We start from the raw sequence: 21,222 nt of genomic DNA, 5'->3' as shown, positions 1-21,222 counted from the left end.
GTCAATAAATTTACTTACTATTATTAGAAGATAATAAGATTTAAAAAAAAATTTTTAAAATCTTAAAAAAATCCTAAAAAAATCAACAATTGGTACTGATAGAAAAATTACAATTTACATATATTTTATTTAATAAAATTAAATGCAAACAAGACCACTTAAATATACACACTTGCTGAGTGTGTTTTAATACAATCGCACATTCTGGGCGCAATGGCGCTATCCGTCGCCATATGATTGCGAAAAGATCAAAGAAAATGAACAAAGCTACGAGTACAACTTTATGCATATTATTTGATCTTTGTACAACCATAAGGCGACGGATTGCCCCATTGCGTCCGGAATATGCGATTATATGAAAGCACACTCAACAAGTGTGTATGTTTAAGTGCTAGTTTACACTAAGAATACAGTAATGAGATTTAGAACGCTGTTCGTTTGAGAAGTTAAGTTCTTATACTAAATTTTGTATGGTATTTTGTCAAACAGGGCAGATTACCGTGGCGACCCAACAACTTAGGACAGCATACGTGCCAATGCGAAGAAAAGTACAATGGCGGCGGTTATGGGGGCTGTGGCGCTGGAGCCATTGCAGAGATTGCCGCTGCAAACATCGCACGACAACTGCTTCACGGGTGGCAAAGAGGGATCGGCTTGACAGCCGGCTAGCGTATTTGAAACATCGCCGTAGAAACAGCCACGGATAACATGATGATGTCCGGGAGCTGAAATGATAGAAAAAGTTAAAGATTATAACGGGTGATTTTTTTGAGGTTAGGATTTTCATGCATTAGTATTTGACAGATCACGTGGGATTTCAGACATGGTGTCAAAGAGAAAGATGCTCAGTATGCTTTGACATTTCATCATGAATAGACTTACTAACGAGCAACGCTTGCAAATCATTGAATTTTATTACCAAAATCAGTGTTCGGTTCGAAATGTGTTTCGCGCGCGTGTTTTGTTCAGCGATGAGGCTCATTTCTGGTTGAATGGCTACGTAAATAAGCAAAATTGCCGCATTTGGGGTGAAGAGCAACCAGAAGCCGTTCAAGAACTGCCCATGCATCCCGAAAAATGCACTGTTTGGTGTGGTTTGTACGCTGGTGGAATCATTGGACCGTATTTTTTCAAAGATGCTGTTGGACGCAACGTTACGGTGAATGGCGATCGCTATCGTTCGATGCTAACAAACTTTTTGTTGCCAAAAATGGAAGAACTGAACTTGGTTGACATGTGGTTTCAACAAGATGGCGCTACATGCCACACAGCTCGCGATTCTATGGCCATTTTGAGGGAAAACTTCGGACAACAATTCATCTCAAGAAATGGACCCGTAAGTTGGCCACCAAGATCATGCGATTTAACGCCTTTAGACTATTTTTTGTGGGGCTACGTCAAGTCTAAAGTCTACAGAAATAAGCCAGCAACTATTCCAGCTTTGGAAGACAACATTTCCGAAGAAATTCGGGCTATTCCGGCCGAAATGCTCGAAAAAGTTGCCCAAAATTGGACTTTCCGAATGGACCACCTAAGACGCAGCCGCAGTCAACATTTAAATGAAATTATCTTCAAAAAGTAAATGTCATGAACCAATCTAACGTTTCAAATAAAGAACCGATGAGATTTTGCAAATTTTATGCGTTTTTTTTTTAAAAAAAGTTATCAAGCTCTTAAAAAATCACCCTTTATAAGTTGTGATGACTTTCCAATTTGTTTGTCCATAAAATTGCTTTGCATTTCAATAACACTTTTGTAAATATAACTGTGCTGCTGACTCTCAAGGACAGTATTTCAAATTTATTTTTTACCCTACAAAGTGCAGGGAAGCATTAATGCCATACAATTTGGTTTTACTCGTGAATTTGTTTTGGATATAAAATATGTATTCCGCATCTCAAACCAGTTCGAGTGTACATTTTCTTTACATAATATTCAAGTGCCAATAAGACAAAGAATCGCTCGAAGTAATGAAAATATTGCTGGCTTTCAGGAAAGTGTTGCTGAAGATCGCAATTTGTCGATTCCAAGACAGTCGCACGAATTGGAACTGTCTCAAATCACAACCTAGCGGATTTTTTAGAAAGGATTTGGGCTTGCATCTGGATAAAATTGTTCTCACTCAAGGGCAGAAGTGATTTTCCTACCGTAAACGTCGTGAGATTGCTGATCTCGCCTTGGAACAACTTGAAGACGATAACGATTTTTTAAGAGAATCATCTTCTCCGATGAGCGATGAGACTCACTTTCATTTCTATGGTGCGGCCGATTACGGTGCGTAGAAAATCCACAAATTATTCATGAACAACCATTACGTTCACCTAAATTGACAAATTGGTGTTCTTGGTGGAATCTCGTGGAGCTTACAACATATACACAGTTGGATCAAAAGGGGCTAATGGAATGGGCAATGGATAGAAAACTGTTTATTTGTAAAAATATCGTCACGAAATTTAGCAAGAATTATTCAAAGACAATACTATAATATCTGACGAAATTTTCCAAATCGGTTCACTATATAATATAGCTCCCATACAAACTGATCGATCAAAATCAAGTTTTTTATTTGTGTAGGTTGACTTCGGCGCAAATGGTAAATACTCGTACTATTAATATTTATTATTAGTTTCCAAAACTATGTAGGCATTCTGAACAAATAATATCATATATATGTATGTATTTGTATCTGCTTCCACAATATAGTATATGTACTCTCACCAGTTGACATGTTAAATGCAATTAGAATTTTACTTACAAAATAAATATGCATTGCAAAAATTAGTTCGCAATTATTTGCAATACTCGTTTTAATTAGAACAGTACGTAAATATGCATTTACGAGAATTCTACACCGCACAAAGGCGCCGTTAAGAACAAGTTTGCAACCGGTTATAGGTTTCGGCTCGCTTGGGAGCTTCGCTTAGAAGTTAAGGCGCAATAGCAGGTTATCGTGATGACATAAAGAAGCGGCGCAAAGCACACACAACCCCCTTAATGCCTAAACACAAGATTACAAAACTATATACATATGTATGTACATATATTTTATATACATATGTACATCATTGACATATTTCATGCATATTTCCCACATGTTTTTTCATTTCTCTTTTCGCATATCCATTACTTACTGTCGAGCACCTTCCTCATGCAGCCGGTGGCATTGTGCACGTTGATGAAGTTCTGCAGGAAGCGTGGCGGCGATACGCGTGCGCAATCGTATTTCATGTCATCGCTTGCCTCGAATTTCTGACCGCACTTGGGATTGGTGTCCGAGTTGCAGATATAGCAATGTACGGCAAAGACTGCGGAGAGAAAAGAAGCGTTATGTGTTATTTATACCACTTACTATTTAATTGTATTTTCATCAATATAATATAAAACATAACATACATATATACAGGTGAGCTATAATTCATATTACATATTATCATTTAAATGAAGTAACTGCTTACTCTAGGCGGAAAGCTTAATAGGTTATAGGGTTAGGGGATAGTCAGATGTAAAAAAAAAATATTTATTTTTATATTTTCTTAAAGCTAGGAGCTTAATAATAGATATTCTAAGAAAATTCGAAGTTAAGGGGGTATTCTAGTCTAGAAATTTATATTTTCAAAGTTTAACTATTCAAGAATATGTATACAAGAGGATTTTTCAAAATTCAAACTATCTTCGGAGATATAGGCATTTTTCTGACCCGGAAACTTCAAACGCGTTTTTCTCAAAACTGACTTTTTCGGAACGATGCCCACGATATCTCAGGCTCTACAGGACCGATTTACTTGAAATATTTATAGAGTCTTCTTTGTAGGCTTGTCTATGGTTGGAACTAGCCCCATCCCCAAATTTTTATTTTTATTATTTTTAAAAAAATTCGAAATTGTCAGAAAAAGTGATCCAAAAACACTTTTTTTTAGGCAGTCGCCATTTTGTGAAAAATTTTTTTGCCACTTTTCCGTAGTTCCGACCATTGCGAAATTATTCTAGATTATTAATCTTTTTTTCTTTTTGGTTTCAGATAACTAAGAGGGTTGAAATCATGGGTATGGTCACATGGAAATTTTTATAGACCCCCACTACGTTAGCTCACAATTTTTGAAATTTTTTACTTTTTTTAGTTTTTAATTTTTTTCTCTACTCTTCTAAAATTAACAAATAACTAATAAAAAAATGGATAGTAAAAATTTTTATTGCCTTTTTTACGACACTTTAAATAATACCTGAAATTCATGCTTCTAGACTAGAATACCCCCTTAATCCGATAAATACTTTTCCACCCAAAATTATGTTTTTTGCACTGAGGACCAGTGTAGATGAAAAAAAACTTTGATCGGGCACTAGATTATCTACTAATAAACTTTTTTGTCCGATAGATTTTAGATGAATCTCCAAGTCTTAACGATGGTTAAGGGGTTACATGGGTTTACAAGCTTCAAAAAATCGAACTTTTCGGAGATACAGCTTGTTCGCTCGAGGTAAGATAGGCTAAATGGGCCAAAAATTCCCAAAGAATTCAGAATTTCGTTGTTATTAAGAAGTGTTTGTAACAATAAGAAATTATAATAAAATATTAAATTTTTAATAAGAGAAAAATTTTTTGAAAAAAGCTCTTTATTATACGAGTAAACCCATGCAACCCCTTAACGCAAGGAGCTTCGGTTCACGTTGAATCAACTCGAACAGATTTACCTGTAAATAAATTTAATTTAATTTCATTTTTCCAAATTTCTGTCAAGTCATGAGGAAACCATATTTAATGATGCTAAGAACATACACTCTAATAATTTACTGACAAAAATATATTTAAAATAGTTTTTTTCATGTCTCTGACAACACCTAAGCCCTTATGGAATGAATATAACCAAATATATATACATATATACACATGTATATATATAAATATATAGTTCATACAGAGAATGGTGAAATTCCGTGTCACAATCTTATAAGTTCTGTTAGCCGTCCAATCGAACATCATACAGAATTCAATTTGCAGCTTCTCTATGTTTTATATTCTCTGGTTGCTCACACAAGGCGTTCAATCGAACAAAATCATTACGAAACAAGCAAGAGTGATTGGAACTGAATGTTCGCTTTGAGCACGCTCGCTTACCATCATTCATTTTTGTTGAAGCAAAGTTTTGCGTCACAAAAAATCCGAGTCAATGATCAGCATTGAAAAAATTGTGATCGTTCCAGCTCTCTGCTGTGTAAGGCCAAGGGAATGTGAATTATTATAATTTGCTCATTATATTAGAAATAAGAGGGTTTGTCACGAAGTTTGTAATATGCTGAAAAACACGTCGGAGACCTTATAAAAATACCATCTAAACAAATTTAACTGACTAAAAAACAAGAATGCCACTTTCTTATCACACTTAAAATATGCTCTTTTTCCGTCAATATAAGCTTGTCAAGGCTTAAGCCTTGATTCCAAACACTTGTTATAAGCCTCATAACAATTGTATGAAAAATGCGATGGCCCACTATACTTTCAGCGTATGATTTTTAAAGGCCAAATCTGGCGTATGCGTTGACTGCCCCTTCGTGTTTGACCAAAATGTCAGTCACAATCATGCAAGAATAAGATGGTGCTCGATTTTGGTGAGCAATCCATGAATTTTCTGCCGAGAACTCAGGACTTTGCCCTAGTTGCCTCACGCAAACGCCTTACAAAGACCAAGTATTCTTCTTATTAACCATGCGGAATGATAACACCGTAATAAAAAAAACGATGAGCATCAGCTTATTATTTATCATCGATTTTGATTTTGTTTTTCGGTTTCGGCTCATTTTTGGAGCGTCATTCGCTAGATTTTTGGACAGTATCGACGGAGTCCGAGTCAAAATTGATCGGATGGTATATGTACATATGTATATATGTATATAATTATGTTTTTACGTTTATTTATTTTACATTTAACATAATTTTTACATTCGTATAAGCCATCTTATATTTTAAGTTGGATCAAGCTGGACGCAGTGTCCTAAAATTTACTAAAATCGCTTCAGTCGTTAAGGAGTCCGGACAAAATATGACACGTAATATTGTATATGTAGTATAAATGTAGTATATTTTTAATTTATTTTACATATTTTAAATTTTATGTTGCATTCACTTATTTTTGGTGTTATTATCAAAAAGTTTGCACTCACCTGAACAGGCAACACTGGCGATAACGGCAATAGCCAACAATGATTTTACAGCAAAAACCATTTTTGTCTTGTTAATTGTTTTGATTTGTTTGTGTAAAAAATCTATTTAAAACCAACAATAATACGACGAAAACTTTAGATTTTATATTATACGAGTATATAAATATATGTATGTTTATATAAATATATGTCCATATTAAATATACATATACAGATATATTTATATGCATATGTAAATATCCTTTTTTTTACTAATAAAGACTTATCTATGAGAAATTTTAACCAAATTTAGTTGAATAGTAAAATTTTAACTTAATGAAGGACAAGAAATAAAGCATAGAATAAAAATATAAAAAAAATGGTATTGAAAAAATAAATAAAAAAAAATTCCTTAAAATATATCTAAAATAAAAAGAGAAAAACTAAATCACATTGTTCAACAGGTTTTAAGACTTTTTATTAAATTATTTAATCAGTATTCTTGTATTAAATTTTTTTATTTCAATTTAACATTTTTTAGTAAATTTTTTTTTTTAATTTTTCTAAAAATTTTTTTTTTGCTTTAACATTTTTATTAAAAAAAGTGTTGATAATATAAAGATTTTGGTATTATTTTTTTATAAATTTATTTTGTTTTTAATTTTTTTTTTTGATAAAATAATTTCAATAACATTCTTTTTTAATTTTAAAACAAAAAACAAGTTTTGTTAATAAAAATTTTTGTATTAAATGTTTTTTATAATTAATATTTTTTTATAATATATTTTTTTTAATTTTAATTTAATTTTTTTGTTATTTATTAAATTTTTGTTGCTTTAATTTAATTTTTTTAGAAAATAACAAAAAAAATTTTTTTTTGATTAATAAGATTTTGCTTAAAAACTTTTTCATAAATATAGTATTATTTTTTTATTTTTAATTTACTTTTTTTCAATAAAAAAATTTAATAAACGCGTTATTTATTTTTTTTTATATTTATTTGTTTTTGTAATATTTGTATTAAAAGAAAGATAAATATTTAAATTAAAAAATTTAAATTAAAAAACTAATTCTTTTTTTAATTTTAATTTAATTTCTTTTATTATTTATTATATTATTTACATTTCGTTTTTCTTATTATTTAATAAAAAAATTAATTAAAATTTTAAAAAAGGAAAAGTTTTGATAATAAAAATTTTAAACTTTTTTATAAATTATGTTTGTTTTATTTTAATTTCCTTTTTTTTAATAAAAAAGTTTAATCAACCTTTCATTAAACTATTTTTTTTTTTTAACTTTATTGATTTAATATTTTTATATTTATTAACAAAAAAAATTTATTAACGTTTATTGTTATAATTAAACTTGTTTTTTTTATATATTTACTAAACAAAGGAAAATTCCTGAAAAAAATGTTGTGAAACAATGATTTATAAAAACAAAAAAAATGATTTTCACATGAACAAACAAATCTTCTAATGCTTTACTAAATTCTAAACTCAAACACCTTCAATTTAACGAACTTTAAATATTTTAAAGTTTCATTATTTTGTAAAACTGTTAACTTAAAATGAAAATAATATTTTGAAAACTTAAAAAAAAAAACTCTTATTAAAAAGAAGAATATATTTTCTTTTATTAAACTATACAACACCACACTTGCTTTTCGGCTAACCTGGGAGAACACTGCGTTAAAGACGTCTTGTAAGTAGCACGACACGGGCGCAACTGTGGCGGCATGGGTACCCAAGCATCGAACTAGATTACGAGGCATCTCGACAGGGTGTGTTAGTTATGATATGATCGGGTCTGTCAATGTTCAGGGAAACAGTTTTCCAAGAAAGTTATTACTGCTTATATGTATTAATGCAAATATGATTTATAAGTTTATAAAGTTGAAATTTAGTTTGCGGTTAATGAGACATTTACTGAAAACTGTATATAATTGCTGACATAAATAAATGAGATCAATTAAATTGTACATTATTAAGTATGTATACATGTATTGTACCTAGGGGATACCTTTACTTAAAATTAAATTTATTAGTATTACTATTTTTATACCCTGAACAGGGTATATTAAGTTTGTCACGATGTTTGTAACACCCAGAAGGAAGCATCGGAGACCCTATAAAGTATATATATAAATGATCAGTATGTTGAACTGAGTCGGAGTCGTTTAGTCCGTCTGTCTGTCCGTCCGTCTGTCCGTCTGTCTGTATATATACGAACTAGTCCCTCAGTTTTTAAGATATCCTTTTTAAATTTTGCAAACGTCATTTTCTCTTCAAGAAGCTGCTCATTTGTCGGAACGGCCCGTATCGGACCACTATAACATATAGCTGCCATATAAACTGAACGATCGGAATCAAATTCTTGTATGGAAAACTTTCACATTTGACAATGTATCTTCACCAAATTTGGTATAGATTATTTTCTAGGGCAACAATTTAATCTCCGAAGAAATTGTTCAGATCGGTTAACTATAGCATATAGCTGTCATACAAACTGAACAGATAGTTACTAACAGAAATGCACCTGTGAAGGGCATTTAGCTTCGGTGCAACCGAAGTTAACGTTTTTTCTTGTTATTATTTAATTTTGAACACATACTTATGTTTAGAAATACACTGCTGGTCAATAGGTTAAACACACGTTTACTTGCATTACAATTGTTTAAATATTTATTATTTTAATGATGATAGAAAACAAGTTGGTATGCAAAAACATGGATAAATTAATGAAAATTTAAATATAATATTCTAATAATTATGCAAACTTAACAAAATTGCATTTTTCAAACATTTTCTTAAAGCTACTCAAAAAAGGGTATATTTTTTTTGGTCATTAGAATAGACGCACATACGGTTTTAAATTTTTTTTAGGAAAATAATTTTGTTTTTAACTTAAATTTTTAAATTATATTGTACATTATACCACTCAAGTGTACCCGGTACTTTTATTTCGAATGTGCGGGACAACCATTTAAAAGGGTAAACATAGAGATGCATACATAAATATGTATCTACTGGTTACGAAACTATTCATGGTCTTTCGAGCCTTAAAGAAAGGCACTATAGATTTATAGTCAAAAACTATGAAAAACCAATAGCACGGTAAAGTGACAAAACTAATAATTAATAATAAATGTACAAACATGCATATGTATGTAACACATACAACAAATAGACAAAACAAGAAAAAACGTTAACTTCGGTTGCACCGAAGCTAAATACCCTTCACAGGTGCATTTCTGTTAGTAACGTATGTGTTCGGTTTGTGTGGAAGCTATATGCTATAGTTAACCGATCTGAACAATTTCTTCGGAGATTACATTGTTGCTTTAGAAAGTAATCTGTGCCAACTTTTGTGAAGATACATTGTCAAATCCAAAAGTTTTCCATACAAGAACTTGATTCCGACCGTTCAGTTTGTATGGCAGCTATATGTTATAGTGGTCCAATATCTGCAGTTCCGACAAAGAGAAAATGACGTCTGCAAAATTTCAAAACGATATCTTAAAAACTGAGGGACTAGTTTGTATATACACAGACAGGCGGACAGACGGACATGGCTAAATCGACTCAGCTCAACACACTGATCATTTATATATATACTTTATAGGGTCTCCGACGCTTCCTTCTGGGTGTTACAAACTTCGTGACAAACTTAATACATCCTGTTCAGGGTATAAAAACAACCTAATGTGAGCTATATGGTACAGTGGAAGGATTTGGAAAATTTGTTCAGTTATTGTAGCGTAGTAGTAATAATTCACGCCAAATTTCGTGGTCCTCTTCAGGGTGCAAATATGTAAAGACAAAGCAATATTTGAGCAGCCTAACTTTCATAAATATCAAAAGAATGCTCGTAAACTGAACTTAATCGGCAAAACGGCAAATTATTTAAACGCAGAAAGTTGAATTGTCACCCTGGAAAATACATTTGTAATACACATAATAGTAGTTGCCTACGAATATGCCATTGTTGTTAAGATGGAGGATACTGAGATTACGAGTACGTCACTGCAAGAATTTCTATGCTTGATGACATCACTAAACATAATGCGAAGAGCAAAATTGTACTATATATCATACGAGTTATCATTAAGTTTAGTGTTAAACGCATATGTGTACATATACTAACATTATTTCCTCCAAATTACGACTTAATACGACTCTCCTCAACATAACTTTACATACAATACTAACTACCAAATTATTTTCTCTGTTGTCTTCCAGCAAGTCACGGCTACCCAAATTGCAATACATTGAAAGAATAAGCGCGGAAAGTAACTCATACGCACGGTGCAACTCATAAAGCCTTTGCATAAGAAAGGGATAAACGATCAACACGTACACAAGAGTTTCGGTTAGAACTCTCAATCGGCCTATAAGAAACTCATAGAAACTTTAACAGAAATCTCAGATAGCACTGACGAGTAATTAACCGGTGAGTTAATCGATTGGTGGCTTGTAGGGCAATTAACCGGTGAGTTAGTGGTGGCTTGTAGTGTACTTGTTTGTTTCAGAATTACGCCTCTTACTTCTCATAAACAATATTTCTGATAGATCTACATTCCATAATTGATCATTATTCTCCAGATGATCTAAGCCAGTGGTCGTCATCAATAAATCAAAGCATTTGAGCGATTTCTTAGCTAATTCAGCTGCTCTAAGTCACATCGGCTCTTGACGATTTGAGTGGAATTCGTAGATACTGGCACTCGATTTTGTTGTTTGTTTTGCTTGCTATAATTGTTGTTGTATTTATTCGCAATTTGGCGTACTAAAGCGATTAAAATAATTAGGTATTTACATCTAAGTGCACATTAGTACAATATATTGAAATCGCCGTACGAACTGGTCGATCAATATCAAGATCCTATATGGAAAGTGTTGCTGTTTATAACTTATTTATTTATCATAATTTTCTCATATGTAATAAGCTTCTTTCCGATTAATCACGACTATGTAATTATTTATATGTACATATGTATGAATGTCTGTTTATAGTATAAATTTATATGTACGACATTGTGCTCTAAAAAGTGTAAGTTAAGTTTATCAACACGAAATACATTGATTTGTATTCCCGAATTGACTTATACTGAATCAAACTTCATTAAGATACTGTGCCCAAAAAATAAGGTGACATTGTATTCATTTTGAAAATTCTTTATTTATTCTTCCAAATCAATTTCATCCCTTTCAAAGTAAGCCCCTCCCGATGCAATGCACTTGTGCCAACGGATTTTCCAATCTTCGAAACACTGGTTGTAGTCACTTTCCGGGATGGCCTTCAGTTCCGTCTTCACTGCGGTTTGAATCTGCTCTATCGTATAAAAACGGTGTCCCCGGAGCGGTCTTTTGAGCTTGGTGAACAGCCAGAAGTCGCACGGCGCCAGATCAAGTGAATACGGTGGTTGCGAAATGATATGGGTTGAGTTTTTGGCGAAATGATCACGAATTACGAGGGCAGTATGGGATGGTGCATTATCGTGGTGTAAAAACCAAGAATTGTCTTTCCACAATTCCGGCCTTTTTAGGCAGATAACGTTACGCAAACGACGCATAACGTTCAAATAATATTCCTTGTTGACTGTTTGACCGGTTGGAAGGAATTCATAATGCACAACACCACGATAATCGAAGAAAACAGTCAACATGACCTTGATTTTTGAGCGACTTTGACGCGATTTTTTTAGTCTCGGCTCTCTTTTGGCACGATATTCGCTCGATTGATCGGTTGTTTCGGAGTCGTAAGCATAGATCCAAGTCTCATCGCCAGTTATAATGCATTTCATGACACCCTGGTAGTCGGAAAGCATCGTTTCACACACTTCAACGCGACGCCTTTTTTCCAAAAAATTCAATGTTTTCGGTACCAGTCGAAACTTGACGCACTTGACGCCCAAAACATCCTTGAAAATGGTATTGGCTGAGCCTTTCGATATGCCAACTTCATCAGCAAGATCAAGCAATCTTTGATTTGTTAAACGTGAGCTTCGTCGGTTGAGGTTGATGGTCGCCCTGGACGCTCTTCGTCTTCGACACGTTCACGGTCGGCTTGGAACTCATTATACCACTTGTAAACATTTTTTTAGACATAGCCACCAACCAAAAGCTTTCTGCATCATCGTCAACGCAAAAAACGAAAAACTCACTTTTAGCAGCTCACAAAACGACACGTATGTATCTCCAACACTAATGAATATTTTGACATGAAATTTAACATAAATGTGATTGACAGTACTACCAAACTAAAAAAAAAATTGATCTCTAAATCCTTCGACGCGGGCAGTTTAAATTCAAATGTCACCTTATTTTTTGGGCACAGTATCTGGAACTTAGCAATCAGATAATGCAGCTCTTTTTGCGTTTATAAAATCTATGCATATTTATGGTAATTTTTTTCGCTTGATAATCTTAAAAATTAGGTGCTTAGACACCTCTACGAAAATATCTCCAAGTATCAGCTCTTAATTGTAAAGGAGAGTTCTTCGGCCTTAGAGTTTTAAATTTTTCCTTATTATTGTATAGAAAAATTCATATCTTGCTTCCAGCTACTTGAAATAAATATCTGTCTGCAGTCTATCTACAAAATTGTCTCATACGATTTTTTCCTAAGCCTAACCGTTTTAAAGATATTAAGAGTTAAAGTTTGATTATTTTAAATACGAGTGGTGTGGATTTTGATATGATGGATTATTTTTTCTTATGAATTTTATAACTTAATAGTTAGAACGAAACAAGTGATATTTAAAGATAGTTTATTAGAGACATCCGTTGCTCTAAATGATTTAGAGACCCATATATTTTTCAAAATCTCTTTGCAACTTAAATAAAATATTACGTAAGTACTTGGATAGTTTTGACTAAAGTGCACCACATGTCAGCTTGGACCCTTACAAATTATATAAATATAAATTATTGGTAGGACTTTAGAAGCACTTTAAGAGGTAAGCGGTAGTTATAAATTTCAAAACTTTAATTATCTTTTGCATAATTAATTAAATTATAATATCTTAGAAATATTCTTTAAACATTTGAAGCCAAATCAGTAAATACTTTGCGAGTTATTTGATAATTAGCAAAGGCTTCTCGTGCGCTCTGACTTCTGACTGAAACTTCAAATATGTTTTTCTCAAATATATGTTTCTTGAATATTTTCCCAAACTTACATACATATTTCACTGTGACCCTAATAAACAAAGATACGCCTGCGTTATTTTTTACTTATACACTTATACTTATGTATAAATAAATTAATAACTCAATTAGAGCCTCAATTCGTCGGGTATATCATATATGTATATGTGACAGAGATAAAAGAGAGAGTGAGAGGAAAATTTAAAAATAAAATAAAATTCTCGCAATAATTTGTTTCCGAATTATATACTCCGCTAAGAGTATCAGCCGCCGAGAATGTTTTATTTTAGGTTAGGGTAGATGTTTGGTCCTTTAGCATGTCGTGGGATCACACTTAAAGTGTTATGCATAGAACTTTATGAAGGCAGACTCATAAATCTTGTATTTGGATATCAGTTCTCGGTAAAGCGTCCTGGACCAATGGATAGTTCACTAAACATCTTACGGATGAGAAATACCAGCTGCTGATAGTTGACCAACGCTTACTGGGCTGGTCTGAGGCCAAATAAACCAGTACTGAATCGCAAGAAACGAACAGAGTTTCCACCCATTTCTCATTCTGCAGTTATTCAGATACACATGATCTCGGAAAGCTTATTAACCTTGCGGATTTTTCATATAGTATTGAGTATGTAGTAACTCGATGTTAGAGATAAGGAGTGTAGACTTCCCTTCACTAATGTTCTAGCAAACAGTCGACGAGCTCAAGGCTAATATCGCTGTCGTACTATCGAAGTGGACAGTCAGCATACTGAAGGAGCCTATGCTCTGAAGCAGTAGATCTACTTCTAGCGTAATGCCAGCCAACTCCGAGGCAGTTGATCTACTTTCACGGTTAAGGCAACTAATTCCATTGGAAAACGCTTCTGTGGCCAGTAAGCTTGAAACTTGAGCTTTCCATATTATAGGTTTACTTAATTTTTTATTTATTTAAAATGTTTTATTCGACTACTCGCTACAAAACAAATAACAAATAGTATTTCGCTCAACATCAATAAATGAATTCAGCTAACTTTATGTCTTTCTGCTCGAGCTGGATACTGAAGAAAGCAGAGTTGAGCTTCTGCATTATTTTACAACACATTTATACATATTTTAGCTCAGCCAATTCAAGAATTTTGCCGTAAACGCAAAGGAGATGATCGCTAAATAATGCGGACATGCCTACAGTTGGTGACTGTGATTGCGGAAGTCTTCATTATCGCTCCGCTTGTTCTGTGGCTGGATCCAGTTGGCAACCGCTGTCCGTGTCGTCCATGTCACCGAAAAAGCAATTGCGTTCGATCCTCAGCAGATCTCCCACTGTGAACGAAAGAAAAAAACACTTTAGTTAGAAATTTTCATCTAAATTGTCAAGTCTATAGTTTAGATTCAAATAAATAATGTGTTCCACCAGAACTTTAGTTACCTTTATAAGATCGCTTCATACAACCTGTTGCGTTTCGCAAATCCAAGTCGTCACTTAGAAAACGTGGTGGCGGAACATGCGAACAATCCAATTTGAAATAGTTTTCTTCGTCGAAGTCATCCGCACAGCTGGAGTGGTAGACGGATTCACATGAGTAACATTGGATGGCCTAAGCTATTGAAAATAAGAAGTTAATTCCATATTGCTTTTTGTATTTAATATTTATTTTGTGTGCAGACAGACGGCTTTTAATAAGTGAGAGCATACGTAAACAAAAAGCATGCTTTATCTTAGCTTTAGTCGGTTTCAATATATTTCAGGCGGTCTCTGATTTATAATTTAATCAAAAAACTAGCTCCGCTTACACGGTTCACGAGTTTACACAACGTGACAGTCATTCTTCCTTGGAGATTCCAAGTGTAGCCAGGTTCTTCTCCACCTGGTCTTTTCAACAGAGCGGACGTCTTCCCCTTCCTCTGCTTGCCTTGGCGAGTACTATGTCTAATACTCCCAGAGCCTGAGTGTTTCATTTGAATGACATTACTTAGCTACCGTAGATGCTGTCTCTTAATTCGCTGAACTAAGTCAGGTCAGGGAGAACTTAACTATTACTAGTAAATAATTTGAGTCTGGAGGCGAACTTTTTTTATTTTTTATAAGTTTTTTTTTGTTATAAATGGAATTCATTCATTCAATCAAAGCCTTCGACGGTATATAAGGATCAGTATCAAAGTTTCCGCCAAGTTAAAACAGATATGTTTTTTTTTTTAGAATTATGGTTTTCAATGAGACAAATCTTGCAAATTTGTTACTAAAATAATAATTCATTTCGCGCGTATTGTTCAATATTCGGTCAATATAATCGCTCAGCAGAATTTGTAATTCGAGCAATCATGAATCGGTTTTGGACCAGTTTTACTTTAGTGGAGAATACGCATTCTCAGCGACGCCGTATAGTGCACATCGAAGACGGTTTTGCTACGACGAAAACCCGAATGAGGTCATCCTTCATCGCGGGGGACAATTGCTACTGTGCCCAACCACTTGATGGCAGATTTTGGGAAAGGATCTTTGTTTTCTGGATTATAAAATCCACCTCGCATTGAAGACGATGCCAATTTTCACAAGCAAAATTTTTCTAGCGATGAAACAAACTTTTAATTTAATGGCTGCGTTAATAAAAAAATTTTTGCATTTGGGTGATAATAATCCACAAGACATTTGGGGACGTCGTTCCCTTCTCAAAAAGTTATTATTTGGTGGGCTCAATAGGAAGAGGGAATAAATGTTTCATATTTCATCACATTTTGACTGCGATCTTTGATCAGCCATCTAACCTAACCTAACCTAACACCATCACCTATCTTGAGACCCACCATTCATTATTAGATAATATTCGACAGATAGAGACCACGTCAAGCAGGCAGTGAAGAAAATATACCAGCCACACCTGAGAGTCTACACGAAGGCTGAGAAAAGTCAATTCGGCATCGTTCGCAGCTACTCGGACTAACGAACGTTATCAACGAAACGTGTACATCACGAATATTTGGGTATGAGAAAGCTCTGTGTAAAGTTGATGCAGAGCGAGCTTATTTTCGTCCAAAAACGACGACAAGTTGGTGATTCGGAGCATTATTTGGAGATCTTCAAGGTTAATAAACCCAAGTATTTGCGTGAATATATGACAATGAATGAAACATGGCTCCAATCGAAAGTCATTCGAGTAGTCTGCGCACAATAAACCCGCTCCAAAGCGTGTAAAAACGCAACAGCCGACTGGCAAGTTTATGGCGGCTGTACTCTGGGATGTACGTGAAATAATTTTTATTGGCTACTTTGAGAAAGGAACAATCTTCAACAGGCGAAAAACGGACCCATTTGAAGAAAAGAAAAGTGTACAAATTGACAAATCCAAATTCTTGTAAGGAATCTTTAGCATTATTGAAGGCTAATATAGCTTTAATGCAGCCAAAATTAACGTTTTCTTGTTTAATGTACATAAAAGTTGAACAAAAAAAGACTGCCTACTCTTGATTACAACCATAATTTTACATGAATCTGTTTCGACAACAGCTGTAAATATTCAAAATGCAGTTGAAACTCGATTGTAATATCTGCAATAGATTATTATTTCTCTTAAAAATACAGAAAACATATGTTATTTTCAACAATTTGCTATACTAACCATTCACGACCAAACTGAGCAACAAAGTGACTAAGCAGAAAATGCGGTGCATCTTCTTTCCGTGCGTCTCTCGCTTACACTTTTGAATTTACTATCCCAGATTTTAAAATATCGATGATTTATGAATGTATATATGTGTGTATGATACTCGGATGCAGAACGCGAAATTTATTGCACAATTAAATTCGACTGGATGCCTCTGGAAGCACAACATACGTTTCATAAGCACGCACTCGTAAGTATGTGTGTATCGTGCGTATAAATAGCTTTCGGTTTCGGAATTTTCTGATCTCGTTTTTTCAGTTATTTGTTGATTTCAATAAACTGAAGCGGAATAAAGATCAGGAATTCATATTTTCACGATTTTCACGAGATAATCAAATAAATCTAATAATGAACCAACCACTGTTATGCACACAAACGTTTGTACTGATTTTCAAATATTAATACTTTTATAATTCTTCAAGAGTGCTGAAATTATTTTACAAATTGCTCTTGCAGTTTGCTCAATTCACTTTTCCACTTTCCAAACTTTTTATTCTTGCTTTCTTTTTTTTTTTGTTTACTAGATCTTGCTCAAACTGCCGTGTTGTACACTCTCTTGCTCTACTATATTCCCGAGTTTTCCAATTATTCTGAAAAAATGTATTTCATAATCATTTACACGGCATAATTCAATAATTTCGGAACGCTCGTTTTCCAACCACACAATCACGCGTCCGAATTTGTACTGCCCCATGTGTGTAGTTTCCAAAACCCCAGAGACAATTTTTAGACACGATAATGCCGCAAATAATTAAAACTCATTCCGCACACACACGCACACACATATGCATTTATATATATCAGCGTATATCTATGTAAGAGTGAACTTATAATTTTCCACATTGATTTGACGCAGCACCTTTAAATGTTTCGATACCCATCACAGGTCTCTTGCATAGGATTCTCCTGCCTATTCGTATGTATGCTGCTCATGCATTAATTCACGTTTGTATGTATGCAAATAGCCACACATTCTCCACCATAGTTGTGCTTTCTTTTATTTCCTCTGCTCTTTTATTCCAACGGCATATCCGCTCACTTATTGACTCATTTGTTGGTTGAGGCTCCTCGCAGCGTTTGCATACGTCAGCGCTGAAGCACATTTGTTTGGAGCAGAGCGATAGAGAGCAGGCAGACAGTTGGCGTTAATTACTCTTTGGCATGTAACCGTTTCGTGTCGGCCACCTCCTGTTGAGCAGATTATAAACAAAATATACCCTGCTGGAAATTTTTAGTAGGACTATTTATCTAAAGGCTTCTCTGATGTATATATGTACTATTAAGTTTAAATATGATTATATACACAGTTCTCTATATGTTTATACTTAATGGCTATATTGTAAAAAGTTGGCTGAACAAAAAAAGTCTGGAGGAGTCACATCTGGGCTGTAGGGAGGCTGCGGGAGCGTTGGGATGCCGGCCTTGGTTATGTAGATGGTGTCAGCCGGGTCTGTGTCGTGGTGCAACTTCCAATCGGCTGCGATGTCTTGCGCATGTTGAAGTGCTCCGTCATATTTTCATGAACCACAGATTTTCATAAATTTAACATCTGGGCAATTAAACGAATACTTAGTCGACGATCTGAGTTAAAAACTTTGCTCACACAAGTCACCTTGTCGGTGTTTGTCGAAGTCACAGATCTCCCAGCACAGTCTTCATCAGCGATCTGTTCCCGGCCCTCCAAAAAGACTTGGTGCCACTCAACAACACCACTTCTTGCTAAAGTAATATCTGGGTAAGTCTGCTTGTTCATATAAAACGTCTCTGTTTGCAGGTTTTCCTTGCACCACTCACAGAAACAAGTCGCACGCTCAACTGATTAGCGCCTCATGTGTTAGCTAGGAACGCCCTCTACCGAATCCAGTCGGTGCGCGCATGCTCCGAAGTACAGTCGCGGCGGAAGGCAATCAGTCTGATTTATTTCCGTACAAACCCTGTGAAGTCGAAGAAACCAGGTGCGCATTTGCCTGATTTCGCTCCCTGTGACTTTTGCCTATTCAGCAAACTCAAACCTAACGAAGCAGAAATTATGAAAAATATTTTCAGTTTTTTGTTTTTATATACAATAAGGGGCACACCTAGTTTGAAAATTTCAAAAATACATGTTCTATATATAGTTCTCCGTACAATGACCTATCGATTTTTGATCTGATCAAAAAATCGAATTTTGGCAGGTTTTGGGTAAAATTCGATAATTTTTTTTAAAACGCCGCCATATTGTAAATTTTTGATTTTTTTTATCGTAGGTCATTGTACAGACAATATTATCTAGTTTAACGAGAATTTTTTTTTCATTTTTTTTTCATTCACGGAGAAGGCCGGAATCACTGCAGCAGTGAAGTAACTTTTTTTCCCGCCGTTTGAAATCGACTACAACTTAAAAAATATTTAATATTTTTTTCAAAGATTTCACTGTATATTCTTGAAACATTCTTAAAATTTTGAAATAATTGATAAAGTAAGTTTTTTAATAAAAATTCCCAAAAATCACCTTTTTTTTAGGCCAATACACTCGGTGTGCCCCTTAAATTTCTCACAAATGCCGAAATATTGGGATATTCCCTTACAATAATTAATTTCCTGCCGACTAAATAATTATTGTATGTTTTTACGGCATCAACTTACCGCAACGAACTCGCTTCTTTCGTTTCTAATGAGTGTCTACAAAGCAATTTTCATCCTTTTTTTATGCCATACTTAAGGTTGCTTTGTGGCACGTATGCCCCACAGGGTCGAAATTAATAAGACTTATTTATAACAAAATATTTTCTCACATTTATTTGCGGAATTCTCAGTATGTGGATGCGGCGAATATCAGCAGTGGCGTGGGTGAAATATAAATTCATAGTTTTTATTGCCACTTTGTGTCTTTTAGGATATTTAAGTGTGTATGTGGCATAGTTTGGCCCATTTTGTGCCTTTCTCGTATATACATATGTACATCGTTCGCAGTTGCTTTCACTCATAGATTCGCATTCACTCACTTCTTTAGCAAATAGTGTGCTCTCATTCAATACTCAAATAAAACGCCTGTTGCATATTCGTTGTCGGTCGCTGAGTTATCCCCTTCAATTTGTTTAAATGTCGTGTATGAGTATTTGTGTTAAATCACTTTGCGTAGCGTGTGCTTATTCCACTCGCCGCTGGTTTAGGCGCACCCAGTCCACTTACCATGGACAGGTGGGTTTGTTGTGGTGCCAATGAACTTTTGGAATAATATCAACAAGTGAATCGCTTAGTGGAATAAAGTAAAGTAATAATTGAAATTTATTGAGTTAAGTTTTTGAAAAATTTATTTTATCAGTGGCAGCTTAGAAAATGAAATTATTGCATTTGAGTGTATTAAATATTAAGAAAACTTTAAAAGTCTCCTTGAAATTATAATATTATTCCCTATTTAGTGAGTATAGCTTTGAATAAACATATCGTCCCCCAAAATGCAAAACAGCGTTTCATCCAAAAAAAAAATCGAAAATAGTTGGCAGATATAATAACCTATATACATATAACCATTTTATAACCAAAACTAAAACTTTGCTTGAATATGAGTGCATGCTAACCAATATATAAGAATTTTATAACGAAAACGAATTTTGCTTTAATTTGAGTGGTTTCTACTGTATCGCTTTTCCTTCGCCCGTAAACCTATGAAAATGTGGTGACATGTAATTTAGCATAGTCAACAGGGCGTATGAGTTACAATCTTAGCGTATGAAGCAGTGGTGTAGTTCAAGCGTCCAAAGCAGCAATGAAGTGCCAATAAAGTCAACTTAACTCACTCCTCTCATTAATATAAAATTCTAATTCTCCTCTCCTCTTTCTCTCTCTGACTCCTTAACAACCTTTTAAATTTTTATTGCGAGAGCATTTGCCTTTGGTGTGTGTTGGTTGCTGTCAAAACCCCATAGGTAGTTACATACCATATATATTTACAACATATATATATTCAACAGAAATACATTTCGCAATAAGGAGAGAATTAGTAATCCCAAAAAGTCTATTATCCTTTTTGAACAACAATTAGTTCATTGCAAACAATGTGAGCTAATATAAGAATGACACAATCGAGCCCCTTGTTATTACATGGTTTTCACACTCTTGATATTGAAGAAATATAAAATATATAATATATATTATTATATACAAAATTTCGATTTGATCCCTATATAGTGTCCAAGCAAAAAACTTTAAACATGAGTGTTTATCAAAATGGAATATTTTACGACTAATATCGAAAAAAAACAATGGGCTCACCTTAATTTATGAGCGGCTTTGGCTTGATTTTTTTTTGTTTT

At 34.0% G+C, this 21,222-nt stretch overlaps 2 protein-coding genes and 1 pseudogene across 2 annotated transcripts in view; all 3 read right to left on the bottom strand.

Moving 5' to 3' along the window:
- The window catches only part of LOC105229195 (uncharacterized), a 30,751-nt gene extending 13,108 nt beyond the window's left edge, over positions 1–17,643 (bottom strand). Inside the window, exon 1 of the mRNA XM_049446593.1 lies at positions 16,963–17,643. The gene's annotated coding sequence lies outside the window, so the exon portion shown is untranslated. The remainder of the gene's footprint in view (positions 1–16,962) is intronic.
- On the bottom strand, positions 94–7,908 carry LOC125775795 (uncharacterized). The gene is made up of 4 exons (XM_049446598.1): positions 7,811–7,908; positions 6,157–6,258; positions 3,132–3,305; positions 94–725 (listed from the first exon to the last, which is right to left on the bottom strand). The coding sequence occupies exons 2-4, from the start codon at positions 6,215–6,217 to the stop codon at positions 517–519; spliced, it is 444 nt and encodes a 147-aa protein (XP_049302555.1). The 5' UTR covers positions 6,218–6,258; positions 7,811–7,908; the 3' UTR covers positions 94–516.
- Positions 14,189–16,966, bottom strand: LOC125775304 (uncharacterized; annotated as a pseudogene).
- Positions 17,644–21,222: the final 3,579 nt, after the last annotated feature.

This window comes from Bactrocera dorsalis, chromosome 1 (genome assembly GCF_023373825.1).
Source record: "Bactrocera dorsalis isolate Fly_Bdor chromosome 1, ASM2337382v1, whole genome shotgun sequence".
Taxonomy (NCBI): Eukaryota; Metazoa; Arthropoda; class Insecta; order Diptera; family Tephritidae; genus Bactrocera; species Bactrocera dorsalis.
The sequence above is the reverse complement of the archived record's forward strand: the minus strand, read 5'-3'. Positions and strand labels throughout refer to the sequence as shown.

What these genes read in the sequence shown, in the direction of transcription:
- LOC125775795 (XM_049446598.1), bottom strand. Translation starts at nt 6,217, where the DNA reads ATGGTTTTTGCTGTAAAATCATTGTTGGCTATTGCCGTTATCGCCAGT. An exon ending in CGCCAGTGTTGCCTGTTCAG is followed by an intron (nt 3,306 to 6,156) that starts GTGAGTGCAAAC and finishes TTCTCTCCGCAG; the next exon opens with TCTTTGCCGTACATTGCTAT. An exon ending in CATGAGGAAGGTGCTCGACA is followed by an intron (nt 726 to 3,131) that starts GTAAGTAATGGA and finishes CTATCATTTCAG; the next exon opens with CTCCCGGACATCATCATGTT.